Raw genomic sequence first — 19,504 nt, 5'->3', positions numbered from 1 at the left:
TCAGATCATAATCAGCAGAAAAAAAATATATTTTTGTTGGCCAGTGTAATTTATACAACAATAAAAAAAAAAGAGTGAAATTAACAATAAAGTAGGCAATAATGACATTGAAAACCAACTTGCAATTACCAGTAAGGTAGTGAAACACACACACACACACATTTGTTCACCATCAATTCTGAGCAGGATTGATGGTGAACAAGTGTGTGTGTGTGTGTGTCAGTACACAATAAATAATGGAAAAAACTCACGTAGAAAGATTATTTATTAGTATAATTTTCGCCTGTGTGTCACAGGCATCTTCAGTACATTAAGCTCAAAATTAAACACTAACTGACAATTCCAAAAAGCGCCACCTAAGTAGCTGGTGTAAGATAACTAAAAAGGTCAATAACTTTCCTAAAAAAAAAAAAAAATTAATACAATAAAAAGTTAGGAAAGATTAGCTGATTTGTAAAGTACTATCTCCCATAAAGGGGATAGACATAAGCCGTCGGATCTGTTTAAGTTAGGAGAATGAAGTAGAGTTTCACATGTTTCTTTATAAAGGCGTTCCATGAGAAACTGACTTTTGTGAAGAACTCTTGTCTTTCTCCAATGAACTCTGTGTCTAGTGAAGATGGCATGTTCTGAAAGTCCAGACTTTTCAGGTTTAAAGTATTCAATATAAGATTGGTGTTCTTCTAGCTGAATAGAGGCAGATCTTCCTGTTTGTCCGAAATAAGATAATCCACCAGAGCACGGAATCTGGTAGACACCTGGATGATTAAGATGTGGAAGCTTGTCCTTAGGAGAAGTGAGAAAGGTGGAAATTTTTTTAAACGGTCAAAAGGCAACAAAAATATTCCGTGGTTTAAAACTTTTGCTATACGTTCACTGATGCCTTGTACATAAGGGATAGTAATGTGCGCTATTTCCTCTGTGTTTGAAGAGGAAGACATATTAAAACTACTCAAAGTTCTTTTAATGAAGCAATTCTTATAACCATTAGATAGAAAGGAAGAAGTTATGTATTGTAGTTCTTTCTGTAAAAGATCGTCTGTAGAACAAAAGGAGTGTGCCCGATGAACCAGTGTTTTAATAGTTCCTGCCTTTTGACTGGGATCGTGATGAGATTCCGCATGGATATAATGTTTGAGTATGAGTCTTCTTTCTATAAACTGAGAAATGTAGGTTACCATCTGGTTGGCGAAGATTTAGAAGATCTAAAAAGGCTAACTGCTTATTTGATTCTACTTCTAGGGTAAAATTGATCCTAGGATGAAATGCGTTTAACTTAGTGAGAAATTGTTGAAGTTCATCAGAAGAGCCATTCCATACAGCAAAAATGTCATCAACATATCTGAACCAATGCGTAGGTCTGGGAGAAATATTGTCAAAGATACGTTGTTCAAAATGTTCCATAAAGAAATTGGAGATAGCAGGAGAAAGAGGATTACCCATTGCTGTTCCTTCAATTTGTTGATACAACTTATTTTTAAAGGAAAAATAACCAGAATTTATTACAAAATCAAATACATTTACAATTGACATTTTGAACAACGTATCAACATTTTGAACAACTAAGGACAAGCTTCCACATCTTAATCATCCAGGTGTCTACCAGATTCCGTGCTCTTGTGGATTATCTTATTTCGGACAAACAGGAAGATCTGCCTCTATTCGGCTAGAAAAACACCAATCTTATATTGAATACTTTAAACCTGAAAAGTCTGGACTTTCTGAACATGCCATCTTCACTAGACAGAGTTCATTGGAGAAAGACGAGTTCTTCACAAAAGTCAGTTTCTCATGGAATGCCTTTATAAAGAAACATGTGAAACTCTACTTCATTCTCCTAACTTAAACAGATCCGACAGCTTATGTCTATCCCCTTTATGGGAGATAGTACTTTACAAATCAGCTAATCTTTCCTAACTTTTCATTGTATTAATTTTTTTTTTTTTTTTTAGGAAAGTTATTGACCTTTTTAGTTATCTTACACCAGCTACTTAGGTGGCACTTTTTGGAATTGTTAGTGTTTAATTTTGAGCTTAATGTACTGAAGATGCCTGTGACACACAGGCGAAAATTATACTAATAAATAATCTTTCTATGTGAGTTTTTTCCGTTATTTATTGTGTACCGATATGTCTACTCACGGTTTACCTCTTTTAAAACTTATTGTGTGTGTGTGTGTGTGTGTGTGTGTGTGAGAGAGAGAGAGAGAGAGAGAGAGAGAGAGACTGGCAAGAAAATAGTGAGGGTCAATGATAGCAAAAAAAAGGATGCAAATATGTGAAACCTGAGTTGGTGAAGATGATCAAGAGATGAGGTGGATGCAGAGTGAAATGAAGAGAATTGTAGATATGTATGGAAGAGTGAAGATGAAAACAAATGATGTTGGCATGAAAATGGTAATGAAAGACCTGCAAGGTATTGTATAGAAATTCCATTATTAGAGATGTGGTAAATGAGAAGATGCACAGAGTTTATTTTCCTGGAGGTAAAATGAATAGAGTGATTGAGGCATTAGATAAGAGGAGTAAGCAAGCAAAGGGGTTGGTAGTAATAGTAAGAAAAATGACTTGAGTGGGAACAAGGAGAATGGAAAATTGGATATTAGATTGTTGAGAAGGATATAAGATAATAGTGTGATAAGAAAGATAGTCAGTGTGTTGCCAATTTATGACAGTGATGAGATGAGGCAGAGAACAAGAATTATGAATGATATGTTAGTAGAAATGTGTGAACAGAAAAGGGTGCAGTTAATGTGTGAAATGAGTTTGAAGGAAGAATTGAACTGTATAAGAGTGATCGACTGCATTTGAATGGTTTGGGTGTGAGTCATTTGGAGAGACTGCTGCTGCTGTAAGGGAGAGAATGAATCTGAGCAAGTAAGAATCGATGTGAAAGAGTGGGAAAGTAAGGAAGTAGAGATTGAGATGATCCTTATGAATAAGTGGATAGCACTTATGCAGAGAATGAGAGAACAAGTGTGCAAGAAAAAGAGGAAGACAGGGTAGACATGAGAACACAGTGTAAGAAAGGTTAATGCTACAAGAGGATGTGAATGTGCATGTAGACAAAAAAGGAAAGGGATGACCTGGGATGTAGGGAAAATGTTGGATTTGAAGAAGGTATTGAGACAAGTAAGGAGAAAAAGAAATTGCTTGAGGAAAGTATGGAGAAGTCACATCTAATAAGTGGTATCAGTGAAATGTTATACATCCAGTAATGAGCTGTTATGTTTGTATGCGAACACTAGAAGTATCAGAAACAAGGGAAATGAAATGGTTGCTTGGACTGAGTTTGTTCATCAAAAAATTGTTGGAATGAGACATAGTTGGATGAGGATGACAACCTGACAGGAATAAAAATGGATGGTTATGATTTATTTCATGGAAATAAAATGGATAAAAAGGGAGGTGGTGTTCTATTGATGATAGAAAAATAGTTATGTTCATACAAGGTGTCATTATTTAAAGAATTTAGCCAAAGGGACTTTGTGCAGTGCAATGTATGCAAAATGTACGCATTACCAAAGGCAAATGGAATTTGGTATGAAAGCGATAGCAGTAGGAAACTTTGCTGAAAATGCTATGAGATGGTGAGGATCAGCAGTGAGTCTCAGGGCGCGAGAGATTGACGTAGTGAATGGAACTCAGAATATGCTAGAAAATGTGTGTGATGTAATGGCAGATAAGATTCAAAGAGAGATTAAATGTGACATGATTGATAGAGAGAGTAAAAGTGTTGAGTGAAAGAATATTATGACTGATGTAAAGAATGAAGAGTTGACTGTAATGAAGGAGATAACTCGCTTACACAGGGTGATACACATGGTGAATGCAGAAAGGTATGATGAGTGGATCAGCTGATAACAGAAAGAAAGAGGTGTTAACTTTTTCAAGATAAGAGAAATGAGGGCTTGACCAACAAAGAAAGAAAAATTAAGGAGTCTTGTATAGCGATTCAGTCATAAAAAGTGTGATCAATGAGAGAGTGACAAAATCATGATTTCCGGGCGTGAAAATTAATGACATTAGTCAGGCTATTAGAGCACAAAAGGGTAGGATGAAGGAAATGATTGTATTGGCAGGAATGAATGATTTGAAAGGAAAAAAGTATGGCATGAGAAAGGACATGAAAGATTACTGGAAGTAGCAAAAAAAAAATAGTGACAGAGTTAAGATAGTGAGTCTGTTGCAATATGACAGAATAGAGATGAGAAGGAGGGCCATAATAGCAATTGACTCAATGCATGAGTTATACAGGAGGAATGGTGTGGAGTTTGTGGATGTTTGGAGTGAGTTTGATAGGCAAAAAGATTTATACAAGAAGGATGGTGAAGTGGAAGTGCAGAATCAGGGAAACTAGAGCTTTGGTGGTGTATGTGTGGATGGGGGGGGGGGGGGTTGAGTGGATATGCAGACATCAGTGGAGTAGTTGAGTGTAAGAATGTGTATAATATACCTAGTTAGTACCACTAGTAACAAACCAGAATGGGATAGTTAGTATAAAGCATTAGGATAGCAGTGGGTTTAAGGGGCTTTTGCATTTTATGTACACTAATGCCAGGAGAATTCAGAACAAGCAGGAGGAATTTTTGGCATTGGTTAGTTCATCCTGGCCAAGGTTATTGGCATTAGTGAGACATGGTTAAGAGAAGATGATATAGTTAGTGGATAGAATGTCAAGGGTATATACTTGTATAGTGTGTTTAGGAAGGATAAAGAGAAAAGAATGGGGGGGGGAGTGTTATTGATGATAGCCAATGAACTGCAACCAAAGAGAGTAGAAGTTCAACTGTAGGACAGTGAAAATAACACATTTTAGGCTATCTTGTGTGAGATAGAGGCCAGCAGAACAAAATATACAGTTGGATGCTACTATAGACCAGGGGATGGAAAAGATGATGTCGATAGTATGCATCAGCAAATAGACTCAATGAGTGGAGGATAGGTAATTATTATCGAGAATTTCAGCTCTGGGAACATAGATTGGAAGGAGGAGAGGACACATGGGAGAAAGGAAATGGGATTTATGCAGTTATTAAGGGATAATTACCTGAGACAGCATATGATGGAATATACTAGGGGTTCGAGAGTATTCGATCTAGTAATTGCATTTGACAATTGGTCTATAACGAATATGACCATGTTGCCACCAATTGGTGAGATGGATCATATGATCTTGACTTGGGACGTGGCTAAATGTGTGGAATTTTCATTAAGATGGGGTATATGTGTCATCCCTAGAGACATTAGTGAACAGACAGACAACATTTCAACTAGCTAGGATGTCTGAGAGTTATATATTTAAATCCTTTATTTACCCTTTCAATAAAATGTAAGCAATTCTTCACATAAAATTCTATCTTGTCCTATGTTAAGAGCTACAAGGTTGACAGATATTTTGCTAATTTTGAGGTTGGGGAATCTCTTCCTTCTACATTAGGTTGCAATGGAATATCTAGTTTATGGATTTTTGGTGCTTAGTAAATTCTTGGGATTGAAGGATGTTTTGATGTTAGCGATTTCTTCATTTCTTATGCCTGAGTAACTTTTTAATTAAGTCATTGGTTTTATTATTATTATGGCAAATTAATTATGCAATCATGTTACCTTATATCACAAATGTTACTGACAAAGTTGTAGTATCGCTTGATAATTACGACATTAAAGTGTTTTTTTTTTTTACCAGTGTATAAGATTGTGAGGTTCTTACAGCCTAAAGAAATCAGGAGTATATAAAATTCATTGCTCTTGTGACATTTGTTATGTAAGCTAGATTGAACATGCTGGAGAGATTCACATGTCTGCATGTGAAACATGTCTAAAGGACACAGATTGGGATTAGCCTTCCATGCAAGACTACCAAGTAATTTGGCAAAGCACAAAAGTAATACATATTGATCTTAACTTTTTCATAAGAAAATTTAAATAAGCCTTGAAAATGCTCTGTATCCCCCCATCACCCACCCACACGCACACAGTGCAACAAAAACCAAGGTTTCATCTTACACCAAGTTTGGTCTGCATTCATCAAAATCTAATGACCAAAACTGGGATATGACAGGCTTTGTCATAGAATGTGATAGCAACATCCAGCACTGTTCGAATGCTTGCACATTAGTTAATCCAATTTTTTTTTGTCATTCTTTTTATATGTACTAGTCTGTTGAAGTTTGTGAAACATCTGCTATATGTAATTATTACTTCTATTCTTTTTTTTTTAGTACAACTCTTGTACCCCTGATGATGCAAGTCTGATGACTTACAAAACTTATCAGATTATCCCGTGATGATTATTTAAACTCCATGGAGGTCTGATGTTAATAATAATAAATAAAATAGTAATAATAATGTTTATTTTAATGGTCTATTTCTATTTATTAACATGTGGTCTCCATATTGGAAATTAAATGAAGATTTGTTAAACCACAGAAATATTCATTGTCAAACATCATTCTCTATTTATGCAGTCCTGATTTAAAGTGCAATTCATCCATTTACCTCCACATGGTTTATTCTGCCAACTCTTGAGAATGCAATCAGATATAGCTTTTTTCAGACACTCATTGAATACATCCTGTGTAATGCTGATTCCTTCACCATGCAGTTTCTCATGGATAGACACTAGCATGAGAAACTGTATGGCCAAGGCACTACCAAGACCAAAGCACTTTAAGTTGCCTTTTAGTTTATTATAATTATTTTCCTTTCAGTTCCAAATATGTCCCTTTGTAGTTATTTATAACAAGCAGTTTATCACTACTGATTATATTTGTATATTTGACCATGAAACTTCAGCATACTGGGGTCTTCATGGCCCAAAGCGGTATGATTACTATGGTACCATAGTAATCATACAGCTTGTATTAAAGATTCCAATTAGCAACTATTAAAAATTTGTGTGCTTCTATTTATGTATTGTCTTTGGAATTTATCTAGTTACCTTCAAACAGTATAACAAAGTCAGCAAATGAAGTGATGATTTTTTATTTTACTTTACCGTACTTGGAAAAGTGTTTCATGAATTATGGGTCATGAACTATTTCTTATGATTTTCAAAGTCCTGTTTAGAAACATGTGGTCTCCATACTGGAAATTAAATGAAATTTGTCAAAATATGATATACATTTCAGTTTCTCTCCTCATCAAAATATCTTCTTCCGTTAACCATGTTTCATTGATACAAAAATATTCAGAGAAACTGAGTCAATTAATGCTATAACCTTATTCCCTTCATTTCTAATGCTCCTTGTATTTGTATACAGAAAAACTAGTGCATTTTCAGTAACACTAGCTATTATGACTCTCCACAGACTCCATCTGGCTCTGCAATTTAGTATACAGCCTCTCACCATTAGTCCTCCCACATGAGTTTTCCCTGCTATCCTTGCAGGGGAAGTTTCTCTGTCCTACTCATTTCCCAGAAACAAGTCTCTCCAAATGCCAACATCCTTATGTGGTTAAATGTAATATCTCTTCTGAAGGGAAGGGGCATTTTTCAGTAAATTTTAAAATCAGAAAGAAGGATATTTATAAATAATGAGGTAACATCAAAATTCGCCATGATTTCATTATTGTTTAAAACTAAACTTTGGATGAAAGACTTGAAGTGAGTCGAATTTTTTATAAGATGAAGTGTGGAGAGTAAGTGGAATTAACGTTTAACTAAGTATTTGTCTAATTTAAAGGAGAGGGAGTTAATATTTTTTCAGAAAATTGGGGGATCATAATTGATGATAGAGAAAGAGTTATGTCCATATAAAGTAGAGATGCAAGAGGGAAATAATGCAAGTAGTTTTGAGGCAGTATGGTGTGAGATAGAGGTGAATGGAATCAAATAATGAAATGTACAATCAAATTAGCCAAGTAAATAAGAAAAGGGTGACCATTATGGGTGATTTTAATTATGGTAATATAGACTGGAATGATGAGATAGCAACTGGAAGTAAATAAAATGAGTTTCTTGAGTTTTTGAGGGATAACTACCTCAGACAGTATGTAAAAGAGGGCACACGAGGATTGAGGGTCTTGGATTTGGTCATCAGATCAGAGGATGTAATTATAAATGAGGTGTCAAATCATCCACCAATTCGTGAGAGTGACCATGAGGTGATTACCTGGGTGGTTACCAGCAGTGCGAGGACCTCTGTGAGAAAAGGGTATATGTGGAGCTACAAGGGGGGGGTGGGGTGATTATGAAGAGCTCAAAAGACAGCTTGCGGGTGTAGCATGGAATGAGGAGTTCACTAGAAAAGAGATCAATGCAGCTTGGGGAATTTTCAAAAACTGTTTAGTAGATGCAATGTCTAAATGTATTCCAAGGGTGAGAAGGTTAAATAAGGTGGGTGTGAGATGGATGAATAAAGAGATTAAGCATGCAATACAGAGAAAAAGGGCATTGTGGAGGCAGCATAAGAGAAGTGGAAATAACCAATTTCATGAGGTCTACAAAGACCAAGCAAAGAGGGTGACTTGGTTGGTGAGGGTAGCTAAAGAGCGGTGTGAACAACAGTTGGCTAATGAAGCCAATAAGAATCCAAGGAATTCTTTTGATATGTAGCCAGCAAAAGAAAGAATAATTATGGAAGGATGACATTGATTGGATTTTCAAAAACTGTTTAGTAGATGCAATGTCTAAATGTATTCCAAGGGTGAGAAGGTTAAATAAGGTGGGTGTGAGATGGATGAATAAAGAGATTAAGCATGCAATACAGAGAAAAAGGGCATTGTGGAGGCAGCATAAGAGAAGTGGAAATAACCAATTTCATGAGGTCTACAAAGACCAAGCAAAGAGGGTGACTTGGTTGGTGAGGGTAGCTAAAGAGCGGTGTGAACAACAGTTGGCTAATGAAGCCAATAAGAATCCAAGGAATTCTTTTGATATGTAGCCAGCAAAAGAAAGAATAATTATGGAAGGATGACATTGAGTGGAGAAAATGGTATAAAGACAGCTGATGCAGAATGTGTGGTGGATATACTTAATGAGCAGTTCATAAAGATCTTTCAATCTTGTGATTGTGACTTCATGGAGGGATTGAGAGCAGTTGATGATGGGGAGGAGAGACTGACTGTAGGTGAGCAAGAGGTGTATGGGGAGTTGAGTAAACTAGATGTTAATAAGGTTGTGGGACTTGATAATATATCACCACGTATTCTGAAAGAATGTGCCAGGGAGTTGACACCTGCCTTGACATATTTTTTAATATGAGTTTTGCACTCGGTCAAGTTCCTAAGGAGTGGAAGGAGGACAAGATTGTGCCACTTCATAAAGGAGGTGATGGAACTCAAGCATCAAACTATAGGCCTATCTGTGTGTCAGGTGTTGTGGTTAAGTTGTTGGAGAAACTTGTGAGAACTAGGACTGGAGTTGGGTTGACAACAATGGTATTATCTTTGATGGACAGCATGGATTTGCTAAAGGGAGGTCATGTTTTAGTAATCTACTTACTTATTACAATAAAGTGACTGCTTCCTTAGACAGAGGAGAGGGATACACAGTGATATACTTCGATTTTGCAAAGGCTTTTGATAGAGTACCTCATGATAAATTGATAGTCAAACTAGAGCAGATGGGGTTGGATATTAGATTAGTGCATTGGATTGGAGACTGGCTAGCTGATAGGTATCAACAAGTTGTGTATGAAGGAGCGACATCCAGGAAAAGGAAAGTCACTAGTAGAGTGTCTCAGGGGTCTGTTTTAGGTCCATTACTGTTTAACTTGTATAATAATGGTATAGAAGTGAAGATTTGGATGGAAATATTCAGTTGTTTGCAGATGATGCAAAGTTGGGACGAACCATGAAGTGTAGTGAAGATGTTGTGGCCTTACAGGAAGACTTGAATAGATTGAGTGATTGGGCACGGAAATGGGGATGTGAATTCAATGTTGCAAAATGTAAGGTTTTGAAATTTGGAAAACAAAGATGGGATGCAGAATTTATGCTTGGTGAGAATATATTGTTGGAGGTAGAGGAAATAAGAGATCTGGGGGTGATAGTGGATAAGGATCTAAAATTTAGGGGACACATCGCCAAAATTGTGAAGACAACACAAACGCTTCTGGGAATGATGCAGAGGACACTGACATGTAGAAGTAGGGAGATTCTTGTTCCGTTGTATAAAGCTTTGATTAGGCCACACATGGACTATTGTGCCCAGATTTGGTCACCGTGTTTTCAGAAGGATGAGGAGATGTTGGAAAGGGTCCAGAGGCGACTGATTAAGGTAGTTTCTGACTTCTGGAATGTTGAATATGAGGAAAGATTGAGAAGATGTAATTTGCAGAATCTGGTGGGCAGGAGGAAGAGGGGGAGATATGATAGAGACCTACAAGTTGGTAAGGGGTTGTTATAGGATCAATGGTGAAGTTCTACAGAGAATAGTGGGAGATCAGGGGAGAACCAGAGGTCATCCCTGGAAACTGTATAAAGAGGGTGTGAGTAGGGGAGTGAGAGGCAGGTTTTTTTCATGCAGAGTTGTGAGTGATTGGAATGCCTTGCCTGAGAGTGTGGTGTTTGCAAGGAGTTTGAATGTGTTTAAGACATGGTATGATGAGATTTGTGTGAGATAAAAGGACCTTCCAAATGAGTCTTTAACTCCATGAGGTCTTGGGGTGGTAATAATAATCATCTTCATAAAAATAATCTAGCAGTTTATAAGTAGTGTGATATCTGAGCAGAACATTCATTTTGTGATTATAATTACTGGTATTGAGGACAAGAGTTCCAATTACTCTTGTTAGCTCTAACAACTATTATGTTGTACATAGAGCTGACTGTTGGAGAGATTTATTTTAGGCAGCCACACTTGTGAAAGGATGTTAACTACGTCAAGCCTGATGTTGTTGGCAGTATTAGGAGACAAGCTATTGTCACCATGCTCTATATGCTACGTGATTAATAAAGTAGGAACTTGATGAGGCACTACTCCAAAGCTAAGAATGCTAATGACTGTTGAGGCTGACTGTGTAGCATTAAAACTGATATCAGAATCGGAGATGTAATCTCAACTTTACTTTATGCAGACGTATCCAGTATAAGAGTGCCACTAAATTGAATGAAAAGATAAAGACTATGAAATTAGGCAGGATATCAAATGCATCCTGAATGGAGCCTATAGAACAAGCTAAATATTTCAGCTATTTAGGGAATTTAAATATGAAAATTGAAAACAGAATTAACAAAGCTGGTATGGTAGAAAATGAACTGCATAAATGTGTCTTGAATAAGAGAGAAATTTGTCAAAGCACTAAACTACTATATAGAAGACAGCTTTCAAACCAATTTTAACTTATGGATCTGAGAGCTGGGTTAAAAATAAGACATTTGATCAAAGACTGGAGACAACAGATATAAGAAAGATTTGTGTGCTCACGCACGCATGCCCAGCTGACATCAGATGGTATGTTCACTTAAACAGAATGGGAGGGGAAGAGTTACCAAAACAGTTTTTTTTGCCAGGATGCATAAAAAAGACCCAGTGGAAGACCAAGATCTATGATATAGTAAGAAGTGGTGTAGCAGACCAAAATATAAGATCTGACAATCGTGGAGTCCTGCCAGGTAACAGAATAATATGGAGGAAAATTGTAGATAGAAATTTAGTAATGATATAAACTTTTCATGTAGTACTATCATAATGTACTACCCCTGATGGTGCATATTGGGAAATATTGATTATGCACTACCTGGTTCAACTTGTTCACAGTAGCAACAGAGGATGTTATGGTGAACAGGGTACCAAATCTCAGGAGACAAAGTAGCAGCATAAACAAGTAGATGGAAAGTGGACTGTTGCTTGTTTGGGACTGGTCAAGCAATTTTTGAACTTTAGAAACTGAATGTTTTCTATTTGTGAAACTTTGAAAACAAACATGACTCTCTAGAGTGTAAGTTGCTACTAATAATTTGTTGTCCTGCCTATAAAGTGTTTAATGGATGGTTTTGGTTGTCTCTGATACTTAACTGAAATTCAAATATATTCTGTGATTCAAATTTGTAATTTTTTGCAGGCACATTCAATGCGTACTTATATTGGCTATCCAAATGAGTTATTGAATGAAACTAAAGTGGCAGAAATCTATGAAAATGTAAGCATGTGTATTTTGAAATATTTTTAGAATTATAAACATTTCTATTTTCTGTAGCCCTATTATGTTATATCAGAAATATAGTGGTTACAAACTATTTCAGAAAGTGTACTACAGTAGAATCTCTCTTAACTGGCAACAACAGGACTTCGCCATTTCCAGATACAAATTTTGCCGGATAATTGAATATATATTTCGAGAACTTAGCTGTTCATATTTTGTGATGCATGTGTAGAAACTGCAGCATGTGAAGTTTGTTGGTCTTGTTTTTCGATCTGCCAGCCATAATTAAATAACATCAAAAATCGTACGGATTTTTTTAAATTTAAAACACATGCACATAATTTTATATTTCACAAAATCAAATTTAAAAAGTGTTTAAAAATTACAGTATGTATTAGCACATGAAAGTTGTTGTGATTTTTTTAGTGTGGCGACATAACATAACTTCGAATGTGTGCCTGCTTACAAGATTGTTGACAGAGCTTTAAAAATTCACTGTGTATACAATGCAGTTTCATAACATCATGTGCTGACATAGATGAACATTACTCGGCAAATCTTACCAGAATGCAAGCCCATTGCATATTTTTCTTATCTCATAGGCTGAAATTTCCGGTTTAAATTCAGACCTTCGAGAGTGCAGTTGTTTTGGTATTGCCTGCTAATTGGGTGCCGGTAATGAGAGATTTTACTGTATATATTATAATGTACTGTAATTGTCATGAGATATAGTTCAAGGAAATAAGTAACAAATATATCTGTCAGTCTATTTTGCTCTGCTTTTATTGCAGCATCCTCAAGACTGATGGATAAAAAAAGCTATAAGAAAAAAAAAGCATACCTATAACAGTAATTTAACAGACAAATACATTATGCTTTTATCTGAAGCAAATTAAATTGCTGTTAAAGCATTTTGATGACAGTTACTCTTAATATTCAATATCATTTTTATGAATTTTTTTTCAGTACATTATAGTTTCCACAAATAAGGTTTTTCATAGCCTAATTCTAGCAACATGCTGCTGGACCTTCCACCAGATCGAGGTACTGTGTGATAGTATAATCTATGTAGATTCTTTGAAGACCCTCATGATAACAATAATATGTTCTCAAAGGAAATGCAGGATTTCCTTTCCAAGATTACTCCAAAACTGTCTGTCCATGGCTTTCCTTTCGCATGTCACTCCTGCAAATCTGATGATATCATCAATCTACTGTGATTTAGGTCAGCGTCGTGGTCATTTTTCCTCTCGTGGAATCCAATCCAGTACTTCTTTTGTCCATCGTTGATCTTGTCTTCGAGCAATATGCCCAGCCCATTCCCACTTCAGATGTTTCACTCTTCCTATGATGCCACACACTTTGGTTTGATTTCTTATACACTTATTCCTTTTGTGATCCAGTCTTGTGATACCAAGCATACTTCTTTCCATACTAATTTGTGCTGTTCTTAATTTTTGAATTTCCTTTGCATTTAATGTCCATATTTCAGAGCCATATCAGTATAGGAAGAATACATTGGTTAAAAACTTTTCTTTTCAGGCATAATGGTAGTTGGATTTTGAATATTGATTGTAATTTTCCAAATGCTTTCCACCAAGCATCATGCATGTTTTAGTTTCATCCATGATATTTTGTTCCATTGATATCTATTGTGCTAACTATATGTAATGATCTACTTTTTTAATTTCATCATTATTGATTTTTATTATTGCTGGTTGGACATAGCTATTGAACATAACTTGGGTCTTCTTTAAGTTTATCTTTAGTCCAGCTGTTTTGCTAGCAATTTGGAGTTCTTGGATGAGTCTGTAATTCATGAGCAGTTGAAGTAAAGATAACTATGTCATCTGCAAAGTGTTAATAGCTTAAATATCTGCCATTTATCTTCAGACCTTTCCTTTCCCAATCAAGAATCTTGAATATTTCTTTTAGGCATGCTGTGAATAATTTCGGAGATATTGTGTCACCCTGTCTTATACTTCTCTGTATTTCCATAGTGGAGATTTTTCCATTGAAATGAATTGCTGCTGTGGTATTAGTATATGCTGATTTGATGGTCCTGACATATAGCTCCTCCACTTGTTGGTTTCGTAATGCTTTAAGTATTGCACAAGTTTTTACTGAATCAAAGGCTTTCTCATAATCAATAAAACCAAGACATAATGGTAACTGATATTCATTATACCATTCAATAATTTACTATACAACTTGAATATGGTCCTTTGTACTAGAGACACTTCGAAAACCTGCTTGTTCTTTTGGTTATTATTATTATTATTATTATTATTATTAACATTTGACCTCCCTGGAGTCAGAGACTCATTGTGGGAGGTACTCACTATTGCATACAATGCTCATCCAGCTGCATCTTAAACTGATTCAATGTGTCCACACCCACAACATACTCAGACAATGTATTCCACTCACCAACCACCCTCCATGAAAAAACCTGCTTCTCACTTCTTTGCTCACACCCTCCTTATACAGTTTCCAGCAATGGCCTCTTGTTCTATTCCCCTCTCCCATTCTATAAAAAAATCTCTTCCATGTCTACCTGATAACGACCCCTGACAGCTTATATGTCTCAGTCATATCCCCCCCCCTCTTCCTCCTATTCACGAGGCTCTGCAACTTACATTCTCTCAATCTGTCTTCCTGCTCCACATTCCAAAGACCACTGACTACCTTTGTGAATCTTCCCTGTACCCTTTCCAACATATCCTCATCACCAGACCCATTTCTACATTTTGTGGGGCCCTGTGTGAAATGGAAAACTGTGGCCCCTGAAAGTTAGTAACATTTATGGAAATTATAAATGGAAGAATATCTTGTTAAATAATTAATTAAATCAAATATGAAAAGTATTTATGCACATAAATAAACAAGTATGCTCTTTAGCATCAATTTAAGTAAAGGGAAAAAATTAGTTAAAAAATAAATGTGTTTGTATGTACATGATATATTATTTTATTATGTAAGTACACATAATCATATAAATAAGCCAGAACAATGATTGATTTTATAATATAAATAATAATATAAAAATATAAAAAAATATCAATTTTTACTATAAAGAATGAAATATATGTATAACACTTATAAGATTTAAAAGAAATCTTAATATATTAAATTTTATTTAACCTAATGCGCTTATCAATAAAATCATTTATAACGCTATCAAAATTCAAATTTTTTGCAATTTCATGCTCTATAGATATTATTGCCAAGGACGACAAACGTTCTTGAGACATAGAAGATCGCAAATAGGTTTTTATTAATTTTGATTTGGAAAATGATCTTTCTGCTGATGCGACCATAACTGGACTGGTCATAATATTTTAAATGTCATAGTAATATTTGGATAAATATACGACAAATTATTTGCAATTATGAATTTTAAAATATTAATGGGTGCATCTTCTGGAACAATATTTCTAAAAATAATTAATTCATTGTAAAATTCAGATTCATCAATATCTGTATTTAATTTTTAATACAGCTGTTTGCAGAAAAATTTTAATTCAATTTTCTTTAAATTCATCTAAAGAAAGTTGTACTAGACTTTCTTTAAATTTAATTTTTATTTCTAATAGATTTGACAGTTCTTTAGCAATCTCAAAACAGCTATCAAATCCTGATATTCTCTGCTCTTCAGAGTAGCACTAACTCTTTAATATGCTTAGTTGCTTCCTCTATCAGAATTTTTGCATTTTGTAATACATTATTTACTAAATTAACTTTTGACAAAAGCTCATACCAAATTACAAGGCTTAGTATAAATTCAAATGAATCTATTTGTTCATATATTGAAACCACTTCTACTTTGATAGTATTATCTGATGCAGTTTTAGATAATTCTTTTAGTGCATTTAAAAATTCTGGAATTTTAAAATGTACAGCTCTAACTGATTCAATTCTACATTCCCATCTTGTATCACATAACGGTTTTGGAGTTAATTGTTTAACAAATTTCTTCAATATAATATATCCCAACATGAAGTTGAGGGCAGCAAATAATGTATATATTTTTTGTATAAGATAAAAAAAATTTTGCAATGATTTTGGGGCCCTGTGCCACCTCATAGTTCGCACACCCATGAATACAGCCCTGCTCATCACATGAAAACCCGGCGACCAAATCTATGCACAATAATCCATATGAGGCCTGAGCAAGGCCTTATACAATGGAATCATAACCTCTCTATTTCTGAGTGTCAGTGTTCTCCACATCATTGCCATTATTCGATGTGATGTCTTCACAACTTGTGGAATGTGGCCCCTGAATTTCAGGTCCTTGTCCACCATCACTCCTAGATCTCTCATCTCCTCTACTTCTGTTAAAGTTTCCCCACTGAGTGTATACTTTGCATGCCATCGTTGTTTACCAAATCTCAAAACCTCACACTTGGCAACATTGAACTGATAGTTCCACTTACCTGCCTATTCATGCAATCAATTCAAGTCTTCTTGTAAGGCATTAACATCAGCCTGACTGTGCATTATTCTCCCAAGTTTTGCATCATCTGCAAACAGCTGGATATCACTAGTTAAACCCAGCCCAATATCATTAACATACAAATTGAACAACAATGGCTCCAAAACTGACCCCTGCACACACCACTGGTGACCTTTCTGTTTCAAGATACTGCACCCCCATATACAACTTTCTGCTACCTATCCGACAGCCAGTCCTGATCCAACACAGAAGTCTGTTATCCAATCCCATCTGTTTCAATTTATTTAAGAGCTTGTCATGTGGCAGTCTATTAAAAGACTTTGCAAAATCCAAGTACACCACTGTATATGCATCTCCCTTGTATAAGGTATTTGTCACCTTGTTATAATACATACATGGTTTTGCTAGGTCCAGATTCGTACAGAGCCTATGAGCTAAGACTTTTGCAAACATTTTGTAAACCACTGATAGTGGACTGATGGATCAGTAGTTTGCCAAGTCTTCTACCTCACCTTTTTTATGTAGCAGAATTAGGGTAGCTTTCTTTCATGTTCTTGATATGTCATTTTTCTTCAGACATAAAGTAAATAGTTTTGCTAGGAGTTTTTAGATCATTTCTCCACCATAACTCCATCCTCACCTGCAGCTTTTTCATTTTGCAAACTTTGGATGCTTCACATAACTTCTGGTAGAATGTGTGGTACTTCAGCTTTTTCGTAGTTGTCTTCTTCTTCATTTAATTCATCATCCTGATATAATACTGAGTAAAATTTTTCAATTCTTTTTGCAATAGCATATTTATCTATCTTTCTAACTATCTATCTCTGGTTATGGTCCCATCTTGTAGTTTGACTGCAACTCTGTTTATTGCTGTTCATCAATTGCTGTTTGGCTTTTTTGAGACTGGTTGTTTTCAATTGTTTGTTGTATGAATTTACAATTGAATTTTCTTAATTCTTCTGTGATACATTTTCTTATTGTTTTGCACAATTCAGTGTATTCAATTTTATTCTGTAGGTTATTTGATTGTTTCATTTCTTTTTGTTTCTTCATCAGCTGTTTTGTTTCTTCAGAAATTTTGTCTTGTTTCTATTCTGTAGTACCAGCTATTTCAAGTGAGCATTGTAAAATTTTAGGTAGTAATGTCATTACTTTCTGATGGATCAGCATTGTCATCTATAATAAGATTTTAAATCTATTGTTTAGTTCATGTTGGAATATATCTTTTTAATGTTGAGTTTGTGTACATCTATGTTTTTCTTTGATCTTTGAAACATTTTTCTTCTTTCTTTTGGCAGTTTATTTGAATCTTACCATGTACCATACGATGATCACTTCCAATATTGAAGGTGTTTATAACAGAGCAGTCTTTGAAGGATATTTTTGTTATTGCCAAGAAGAAAGTCAATTTCACTAGTTTTGCCATTTGGACTTTTCCATGTCCACTTCCTATGTGTTTTTTTCTCGAAAAAAGAATTCATGATGTACAGGTTTTATTTTTCTGCAAATTCTATTAACCTTGCTTCTCTATCATCTCTCATGCCATATCCAAAATTTCCCATCGAGCTTTCATCTGATTGTTGTATATCAATTCTAGCATTAAAGTCTCCCATTACAATTCCAAAATGATGTTTTCCTTTATTGTAAAGTTGGAATACATCATGGTAGAAGGCTTCAATTTCTTCATCAGTATGACTTATTGTTGGTGCATAGACTTGGATGATCTTATGAGTGTATCTTTTTGAGATTTGAAATGCAATACTTGCTATTCGATCAGATATACTGTCAAATTCTATTATACTGTTCTTCAATGTTTTGTTGATCATGAATCCAATTCGACTGATTCTTTCCTTATCTTGGCCTCTATAATACAGTATGTCTCCGTTTTGTAATTGAAGAATTTCTTCACTATTATGTCTAACTTCACACAGTTTGAGAATGACCCATTTTAGTCACTTTAGCTCTTCAGTTAGTTCAGTTAGCCATGCTTCACTGCTCAGAGTCCCACAGTTTAAAGTTCCAAGGTCTAGTTTCCAATGGCAGCATGATCTGGTTACCTGGGGATTCTTAGCACCCTCTGCCTTCATGTTTAGTCTGTTGCCGTAGTCAGTAACAATCTGGCCTCCTGGAAATGAAGGCCATTTTATTTCAGTTTGATTCATCTTGGAGGATTAGGCCATAAATTCACTACACTAATTCACTGTGGGTTGTTGAATGCAAATATTTTCATATAGGATCGCCACTCCCAAAAGCGCTGGTCCACAGTTCTTTGTTCAATATATTCAGAGCTACCCTGATATCCAACAGATGGTAGTCAGGGTTTCCCCCCATCTGCCACCTAGGGAACACCCTCGGTAGCCAGTGGGAACCCCAAGGGGGGATTAATATATATATATATATATATTTATTTATTTACAAACAGGACCAAACCTGATGGCACCATGTCAGTAGGCTTCCTGACTGATGAATAGTCCTTCTGCCATATCCATCTCTCAGATCATCATGCCTGGAGGGGAAAGCAGGAGGAAGAAGACAATTACTTGTTGGATGATCTGTCAAAGCCATATTATAAATTAACGATGCCAAGAAATTATACTAGAAATACAATTTTATTAATACAGACCAGTTTACAATAAAACTTATATTAAAACCTACCAGTTTTGCAAGCAAACTGTCTGGCTTTTTCAAGGCGTTTACACAGTTTGATATGAAACCTAGTAAATGCAAATTGAAAGGAACATAAAAAACGTTGTAAACCAACTAGTAGCTATGGTTACACGTTTCGCGTGACAGAGAGGACTTATTGTTCTTATTCATTATCATGCATGCATTGTAGATGTGTAATGTGATTACTGGCTAGCTATAGTTCAGATTGATTGAGAGAGAGAGGATCAAGTTTTTCCACGAACTGTTTAGAATTACACCCTGATTTCTGTTGAGGTTTCCGCTGGTTATTG

General features: G+C 35.4%; 1 protein-coding gene across 2 annotated transcripts in view; it reads left to right on the top strand.

The window, feature by feature from the left end:
- Positions 1-19,504, top strand: part of LOC150105310 (neprilysin-2-like) — a 493,284-nt gene that overhangs the window by 295,547 nt on the left and 178,233 nt on the right. For both annotated transcript variants that reach the window (XM_090394688.1, XM_090394687.1), the window contains one exon: positions 12,008-12,085. In XM_090394688.1, the coding sequence (XP_090250814.1) occupies positions 12,008-12,085 (78 nt within the window). The remainder of the gene's footprint in view (positions 1-12,007; positions 12,086-19,504) is intronic.

Source organism: Typopeltis vanoorti, chromosome 6 (genome assembly GCF_054136105.1).
Source record: "Typopeltis vanoorti isolate ZY-2024b chromosome 6, IOZ_Tvanoo_1.0, whole genome shotgun sequence".
NCBI lineage: Eukaryota > Metazoa > Arthropoda > Arachnida > Uropygi > Thelyphonidae > Typopeltis > Typopeltis vanoorti.
The sequence above is the reverse complement of the archived record's forward strand: the minus strand, read 5'-3'. Positions and strand labels throughout refer to the sequence as shown.